Here is a 9,004-nt window from a genome sequence, read left to right as displayed (position 1 = left end):
TCCTATCCTGTGGCCAAGGTACCTCATTTAAGAGGTGAGATCTTCTCAGGTAGGGATGATCAATAACAAAATCTGTGCGCAGAACCTCTTCCAACAGCTCTCCTGTGACATCTGAGATTTTAGGTGCCACCTGAATATAATGAACATCTGTCAGATGAGAGAAAGAAATAACACCACGTATGTCTTTCAAGGAATCTGTTGGTTGCTGCTGTGGCTGCTAATAACGTGAGAAGGAAGGAAGGAGAACAGCTGTACACTCACCATTGCGCAGCTTCAAAGAGAAACACCTAACAACCATGATTACCCCTGTGCTCTGTCTTTTTAGGTGCTTATGTCATGTCACCACCTATAAGAGAAGTAAATAACCAAAACATAACTGGCAGATGCAGCATTGCTGCTGTCCCACATTTTCACAGGTTTAGAAACTCCAGTTATTTATTTCCCTTGCTGTCAAAATAATTGAGAAGTCTGCGAGAGAAATAACTGTTGTCACCTCATGGCAGAATTTTGTGTTCATTGGATGACAAGGCAAGTCAGGCAGGAGGGGACTTTGGAGGTCTCCAGTCCAAGGACCTGCTCAAGGCAGAGTCAGCTCTGAGATCAGACCAGGCTGCATGGGACTTTGTCTGGTCAGCCCTTGAAAACCTCTAAGTATGGAGATGGGACAACCTCTGTGGGCAACCTGGGCTCACATTGCGTCCCGTGGTGTGAGTGTTGCCTTGACTGTTGAAAATGAGTGTTAAATGCAGTCAAGAAATTTGGATTCCTTATTGAGGGCATGGAGAAGCAGCTTAAGCCATCTGCTTTTGTAATGTATTCCCTTTCATTTATTTATGAGATAAAATGAGATTGATTTGGAAGCAGGGGAATTCAAATGTCTTTCCAGGCCATCAAATATTGTTGAATTTATTATCATTTCAAGACAGAGTCATGATCTGCCTAGAAGACTGGAGAATACGGAAGTTTTGAACTGTGGTGTAAAATGAAATCTTCTCGGCTTGAGCTAAGCCACTTAGTCTGCTCACTATAACATGGGCAGAATAATATTTACCACTTGGTGCTGGTGCGAGGGTTAATGTTTGCTAGGTGCTGTGAAAATGAAAATATTCTTCACAGATAGCTTCTTGTCTGCGAGGAAGACTGTGCACATAAGGACCCCCTGGATCGTGTCCTTCGGAGAGAACCTCTTATTAGCTTTTATTAAATTATGCTTAACATTATCAAATGTCTCAAAACAGGACACTGTTTGCCTCCTTTCTCCCCCTCTATCGCTTCCAAAAGACAAGTGTAGAGACCCACAGAGTGATGGACTATGAAAACAGAAGAAGAGGAGGTCTTAAACTAAAGAAGGTTAAGATGTACACAGGAGCACGGGAGACCCATACCTTGGCACAGTGTGGGGTTTGAAAAGAGAGAGGAGGACACTAGGTAGCTGGATAAAAAGCCGCCAGCACTAAAGACTGCAATTATGAAAAGGTTAATGTATTCAAGCAGAGTGAGGTATATTTATTTGCTAAATTGCCTGTTGAAAGCTCTGCCTTCCCAACGAGGCAGGGTCACTCAGGTATGTCTTCTCTCGCCCAACCCGCCTGCTCTGGCTCGGCCAAGGGTAATTGAAGCAGGTCATTAGCCACGGGCTGGGCAGCTCGGCTTCGCTGTAGGCAGAAACGTACAGCCCTGAGAGAGCCAGCTCCAGAGTTCGTGCAGGAATACAGGAGGTGTTTGATTACCCAGCGGTGTTTTCCCACAATTCATGAATATACTTATCTCCAGAGTTTTGTAACGTGTAGACTTTTAAATAGCTGAGTCCTAGAGCTTATCAGGCACATCAGCTATGACCTAAAATCTTGAAAGCAAATTTTGCTTACCTGAAAAGGGAGCTTTAATGTCAACGTGCAGTGAATTATCTCCCTTCCTTTCATTTGCCTGAAATAAAATCTGTATTTCAGGCAAGGTGATGCTGAATTTGGACAAAGAAGCAGTGGGTTGAAAGCTGTACTAGAATCTGGAAGATGTCTTCGAAATGATTAACGCTCTTCTTGGATTAAATGGGCTAAAATTGCTTCAAGATGCTTAGAAAATATCTTGAGAAACTACTCTGTTCTGCTGTGTGTCATTTTGAGAGTCCCCCTAATTGATTCCAAGACATGAGTTTAAAAATCTGAAAGACAGAGAAAGCCCATTGGGTGACATAGGGTATGACAACAGCCAACGACGGGGCTATGGATGGGGTGATGCTCGGACCACGTAACAAGCCAACAGGAGCAAGATGGTGGCATGCCGCAGGATTGCCTTATTCGGTCTCTGAACATTTGCCTTCTTGTCCTTGAAGAGGCATTAAATAAAGTCTATTTATTGTGTATCTTGCATGGTGATCAGCTCCCCCACAGAAAGTTATTTATTCGGTGCTGGTATGAGACAGGACCCTTCATTTCCAGATGGTACTGCACCAGTACGTTACAAACAGCCTGAGGAGGACGGAGTCACCTTGCAGAACGACTCCGGTGGGACTGATCAGGATATCGATAACCCAGCGTGGCTGTTTACGCCTCCCACGGGTGCCTGTGCAAAGTTCAAGGGCTCTCCCATAAATACAGGGCGCTGTGATTCACGGCCGGGATAGTGGGGCTCATCTGGCAGAAGTCAGGGAAGGGGCACTTCCATTGACTGTGCGCCTCCCGGGAAGGTTAAAAGGAATTTCTGCTCTCCTGAGGAGGACATGAAGTGAGGGCAGCAGCAGGGTGAGCTCACACAGAGCCCTCCGGAGTCCCCCCGGAGCAGAGCGAGGAGGGGAGGAAGGCTGGCAGGGCTCGTCCCCTGGCCCCACGGCCTCCTCCCCAGCCCGCCCAGCCCCTCCGGCTCTGCCCTCCTTCAAAACTGATTTCCCATTGGCGTGAATTAGGTAAGAATTGGTTCAGCATCTCTAATTGTGATTTTTATTTTTAATCTGCATAATTAGGTTTGTAATGGGCTATTTTCACCGTCTTGGGACCGCGCTGAGGTCGTTAGTGCTGGGCCCTGTGAGATTGCCATCTGCGTGAGGGCGAGGGCTGTGGGGCAGCCTTACAAGCCTCCCGTGGCTCCTTCAAATCACTTGCCACTCGAACCCCAGCTGCTCTCCCGAGCCACTCAAGGGGGTACCTCCTTGCAAAACATTAGTCATCTGTCCCAACTCAGGTCCTCAACAGATGCAGTTCTTTAGGAAATACGAAGCTGAGGTGAGATTAATAGGGCCCTGGTTTTAGAACAACTCATTTTACGTGAGCTTTGTCTTTAACAAAAGAAAGTGATAAGAAAACAAAAGGAGAAGCAATATAGTAGCGCCAGGTGTGGCACCAGGTTTCTGCTTCCCAGGTTATGGGGAGGTACTTGGAGGTAAGAAAGGGTTGGAATGAGGCAGAGGATGGAGATGAGAAGATACCTGGATGTCCCGGGGTATGGACTGGGAAGCTCTTCCAAAGGAAGGTGTTGGCTTTTGGAGAGGGATGAGGCTGAGGGGGTGGTTGGAAGATGAGTAGGAAGAGGAGAATTGAGCCTTGTTGAAAATCTCACTACCCTGAAATCTGCCTCCTGGCTTCCCATATCCTTACAACTTCTCTCCTTCTTTTCCATACCCAGCATCCTCCTGATCCTTCCCAAGCCTGTTTCTCCAGCCATGAATGGCCCCAAGACACCCTTCCTACTTTGGACTTTCCTGCTTCATTTTGCAGCTGCAAGGAGGCGAACAAAATAAATCTTCATTCTGGGGTGGCAAAATTCACTGTAGCCCATGTGCTGAAAAGCCTTGGGCTGGCTCTGCTGCCACATCTTGTTCTACTTAAGCTGCTGCTTTTAATAGACCCAAAATGTGTGCTTTGCCAAAGATATTTCCTTTTCTTCCAGCAAAACCATGTGCACTGGTTTGCTCGTGTAAGACGTAGCCTGGCTGCGGGAGCTGCTGCCAGGGCTGTGCTGCGTTAGCTCACGTGGCACCAGCAACATGGAGGCTGACAGACCACCCAACTGGAAATCTCCTGTTTGACTTCAGTTTTGGTGGAAGCCAGACTGGAGATTGTTTAAAGGGGATCTGAAATGTCTCATGAAAGCACACTTCAGATGCCAGCTCCTACCTTTAATTGACCCTTTGAAAATGGGACTTGTCTGTAGGGATCTGTAGTAGGTTTTGGGGGTTGCATTCAGAGTTATTGGTAACTTTCTACGTTGAAGCTGGACAGCAAGTGTTAGCAAAGCAGTTCTCCTTTATATCGTTATCTCTCTCCCATTTCTGGTTCTCCATGGCCAGTGGCATTTCTTTCTCATCAAATATCTTTTGGCAGAGATTTCAAACGTTGGTAAGAATCAAAATCTGAAAGATACAGCTGAAGTAAGGTGTGGATCTCAAACCCACTCCACAACTTTTGGCTCGGTAATGCTGTCCAGTTGCCTGCAACACCCTTCTCTGAATTTGGCCTGCGAATATCACCATGAGATATAAACAGCGGTGTACAAAAACCCACAAATTTTCTCTGCAGTAGCAATTTGCAGGACTACCTCTGCCCTCCCACCAGCTCAAACACGGTTTGGTGGTGAACAAGGTTGAGGACAAGGCAGGACCCATGTCAAAGCTGCTTTGCTCCTGCAGCCTTGGGCAGTGCCCCCTGCATGTGGTGGCAGAGGATGGGGAGCAGCAGAGAGGGGGAGAGGTATGGGAGTTCTGGCATTCGTTACATGCACCAAGGAGCAGGTAATTTAAAGGGCGTTTAAATTACTGCTGTGCCTAATTTAGGTCTGGGAGCCCTGACCTGCCTGATGGGGGGTGCAGGCTCTCTGTGGTCAGGCTCTCGCTGCTGGTGCAAGCAGCCTCACGCTTTGCTCTGAACCCTACCCTAGCATGGTCATCGTGTCCTGAGACCCAACCTGCAGCAGACTCATATGTCTGCTTTGTGGAGGGATCTGCAAGGTCTTGCAAGTGCTTGAAGTTTAACCAGTTCCACAGACAGGCAAGCCAGGGCTCAAAATGGTCAATAAACCACAGAAACTTTTTTTTTTTTTCCACCACAGCATTGATTGCACTAAAGCGCTGCTGCTCTCGTGGGATCTCAGGAGATGGCTTCCTCATTCAGATGTCCCCCTTCAGCCAGCTGTTCTTGGCCACCTGACTTACACCAGGCCGGGAGGCTGGGCAGAACTGGAGCAGTTGGGCGATGAGGGCCCGGCAGGGCTCCGGCAGCGGGGGCAGCCCCTCAGGGTACAGCACCCCTTTCTTCTGCCGCTGGGGCATGCTGCGGATATGGGTGTCGTCGAAGGGGATGCAGCCAGTCACCATCACGTAGAGCATCACCCCCAGGCTCCACATGTCGTACTTCTTGGCGTCGTAGGGGATGCCCATCAGCACCTCTGGGGAAGCGTAGGCTGCTGACCCGCAGAATGTGGTGCTCAGGTCTGGGTAGTTGTTTGCCTCCTTGCTAAAATCAAAGTCACTGAGCTTGGCCCGGCGGCCGTCGTCCGTGAGCAGCACGTTCTCACACTTGAGGTCCCGGTGCACCAAGTTGCGGTCGTGCAGGTAGCGCACGGCAGCCACGACCTGTGCAAAGATGTCCCGGGCCCTGGGGACACAGGGTAGCTTCCCTAGCTCCTGTATCAGCTGCAGCAGGTCAGTGGCTGCCGCCTCCATCACGATGTAGACCCTCCCACTGCAGACCTCGATGAGCTCGAAGACGCGTACAATGTTGGGGTGCCGGATCTTGCGCATGATGGAGACCTCCCGGGGCAGAAACTTGTACATGAAGGCTGGGGGTGCCCGTCGCCGATCCACCATCTTGATGGCTAAGGGGCCGTTGTATTTGTTGGAGGTAGCTGCTTTCACCTTGGAAAAGCTGCCCTCCCCTAAAGTGTGACCCAGGCTGTAGCCCAGCTCACAAAGGAGCTTCTCTCCCGCATCGTTTTTTGGCATGATGTGTGATCCCGCTGGGCTTAATCAAAGCTGGGGTTTTGCTCCAGGATTTGAAAGACTTAATATATGGTGTGTGGAAGCTATTGAGCTTCGTTCTCCCCCATGGTCCCACAGATGCCTCAGTGGGCTCCAGTACTCACCTAGGCACTGTGATGGGGTGGAGCGTTGCACGGCAGCACCTTTGTGAGGTGACAAGGGTGGCTGGTGGGGGCCCTTCCCTCAGGAGTGTCCCAGGCATGCCCACACACACGCTGGGGGAGAACTCCCATGGACGAATAGTTTGGAGTTTTACCGTTCTTTCCTCTTCACTTGAATTTTCAAAATGGGGATCTTCTGGTGATGAGAGTTTAAACATCAGTTTTCTGGGATGAGGAATCCCTCTGGGGACTTATACTTATTTTCTGCAGGGTATTACATTAAAATCAGACCTACAGAGTGGTACAAGGGAGTGTTTTCTACTGTCCCCAACTACAAACTACCTTAGCTGGCTGTAAACATTTAGGTTTTTATTACAATGGTGCAGGGAGCTATTTTTCTAGGTAGGCTTTCTGACTGTGTGTGGTGTGGATGGGGAACCTTAAACTCATCTTTCAGAAGAAACAACTTCTCCAGTTTTTGAATCTGGAATTGAATTCCTTTTATTTTTATCAAAATGATATTTTGGAGACTTACAGAAGAAGAGAAGAAGAATCCTTTGGAGACCTTCTGTAATTTAGATTTTAAGTGCTTTGAGTGAGCTTTAGTTTCCATAAGGTGACAGTGGAATTGAGCATGGGGCAGGAGCAGAAGGCAACTGGGCTGGGTCCCAACTGCTGCTCCTGGGCAAAGCCTCCCTCGCGTTGCACCCTGCTGCGTCTCAGGCCACTGTCAGCTCCATCCTCCTTGTGCTGACTCCTTGGCTCTCACAAACAGTTGTTTCTGGTTTGTGCTGGTTTTTTAAGCTGCTCGAGGATCCTGTCCTCCCCATGGAGCCTGCGTTTCCTTTCCAGCTGTACAAAGGAGCCTAGGACCACAAAGCGTCTGGCCTCCTAAATACCAGCCCAAATACTATTTTTAATTTTTGAATATATGTTTCATTTTGCAAATCGGTTCTAGAGAGGAATGACTCAACCGAAGACTGAAGAAAACCTTTCTTGTGAGTGTCCTCATCTTGTCCATGTTCTGAAGTCACTTGAAGAAACCAAATTAATGAAAAACTGCAAACATAGTTCTGTTTGTGCTGCAGGGGTGCTGTGCCCTGAATCCTAAGGGCAAGTAATGGTCAAATCAAGTTTTATCTGCTGTAGGAGTTGCGGGTCAAAACCCAACCACTTTCCCACTTCAGATGCTATTTCTACAGGCCATTTGGAAGCGCAGGTATTCAATGTGCTGTAGAAGCACCTTTACTGGGCACGTACCATCAGGCATTTATCACCAGATGTGCTGTCAAAAGGCCAGGCAAGCAGCAGGGACATTGCACAACAGAGGATTTGGCTACCCTGCTGACCACTGAGGGATGTCCTCAGTCCATCTTTATCTCCTCTGAAGAGAGCAGAGGTCCCGTTTGATGGCCAGGGGCTGATGTCTGTGGAGATGGAGAGGAGACGGAATCCCCCCACACATGCAGAAGTGCAGGACACGACCCAACCAACGCTCCCTTTCTGTTTGGGCCATCAAATAAACGCCCCCAGATTTCTTACTGCTGAAGCGGATCAGGAAGAAGCCATTTCCAGAAGTTCCCATTCAGGAACTGCTGTTACTTAAATATAAAAAAATCCCGCCTAGCGATCAGCAGGCCAGCTGCAGAAAGCCATTTTGCTGGATACACACGATTTCCTGGCACTTCTGTTCAGCCCGTGAGTCATAACCACAGGGACTTCAGCAGAAGGCTGAGCCGGGCTTCTCACAGGAGCGGGGAACTTTGAGGTGGCTAAACATAACTGAATGTGGGCATTTTCACAAGGGAAAATGCTCAGACCAGGCGTCCCTTCCCCTCTTACTACTGGAGCACCTCTGGAAAATGCCATCCTCGCGTGCTCTGACAGATGGACAGATGTGTGTGCAGCTATCTAGAGGAGCTGGGCCGATGCTCAGTATATCCTTTGGAACAGGAAGGGGAGTTCATGTTACAGACACGTTCCCAAAGCCTACAGGTAAAATCCTCATTTACAAGAAAGCTCTTTGGAGCCCCCTGTAATAACATAAGCAGAAGAGGTGTCGTTCAAACCACAGTGGAAAGATTGAAGCGGTGTCTAGGAACCACCCTGCGATGGTAAGGAGTCATGCTGTGGGGTCCCACCTAGCTGGGGGACTCTTTTCGCTCGAGGGAGCTTGTCACTTTTGAGAGGTTTTCAGCAATCTTGGCTGAGGTAGACAGTTTGAGAGTCAGTAATCCCTCCTCTAAGCCCAGGAAAAGGACTTTGTGCTTAGATGCTGCAGGAGCATCCTGGGGGCTGAAGGGCTTTGAGCAGTCTCCTGGATGGAGACGATGGGGAAGAAAGCTCCAGTGGAAACAGGAATGGAGGAGCTATCGTAGCAAACACTCCCCCTCCTGTAGGCTCCAGGCTAAACCCCTGCGAGATGGCTTTGCTGCCAGGGCTGCAGACATCATCGCCGTGCGTGTCTGCTCTCCGAACCCACAGCTCGCAGCGTGGCCTGGGACCGCTGCACAGAGCTCCAACGACAGGCAGCCAGAGGCACGAACGAGAGGTTTCGGTTTGGCAGGATGCTGTCAGGCAGAGGAGGAGGAAAGATGCCTGAGCTCAGCTTTTTGTGCTGTGCTTAGATCACAGAGAAACACATTTTTGCCTTGCTGGCTGCTGGCTCAACATTTATTGGTATAAAAATGCACCAAAAGCCTCTTTTGCTTCCAACCCCTCCACCTCAAGCACTGCTGCCTGTGAGATAAATATTTAGGTCACACCAATGTACTTCAGTAGGCTACTCAGTACTAACATACAAAAGGACACTGAGCCTTCTGGTAAATTTTTTTACATCAAAGCTGTGTTTGTAGAACTGACTTGTTCTGTTGCTCTTGTAAACGAGAGCAATTGGAAATCAGGCAGCAATTACTGGTTTGTTCAGTTTGGTACA

General features: G+C 48.9%; 1 protein-coding gene across 1 annotated transcript; it reads right to left on the bottom strand.

Moving 5' to 3' along the window:
• Positions 1 to 5,076: 5,076 nt before the first annotated feature.
• On the bottom strand, positions 5,077 to 6,029 carry TSSK6 (testis-specific serine kinase 6). Its single transcript, XM_014954252.1, has one exon. It carries the CDS (start codon positions 5,930 to 5,932, stop codon positions 5,099 to 5,101), a length of 834 nt encoding a protein of 277 aa, XP_014809738.1. The 5' UTR covers positions 5,933 to 6,029; the 3' UTR covers positions 5,077 to 5,098.
• Between the last annotated feature and the right edge of the window lie 2,975 nt (positions 6,030 to 9,004).

This window comes from Calidris pugnax, unplaced genomic scaffold (genome assembly GCF_001431845.1).
Source record: "Calidris pugnax isolate Ruff unplaced genomic scaffold, ASM143184v1 scaffold103, whole genome shotgun sequence".
In the NCBI taxonomy this organism is placed as follows: domain Eukaryota; kingdom Metazoa; phylum Chordata; class Aves; order Charadriiformes; family Scolopacidae; genus Calidris; species Calidris pugnax.
This window is presented reverse-complemented; position numbering and strand designations above follow the sequence as displayed.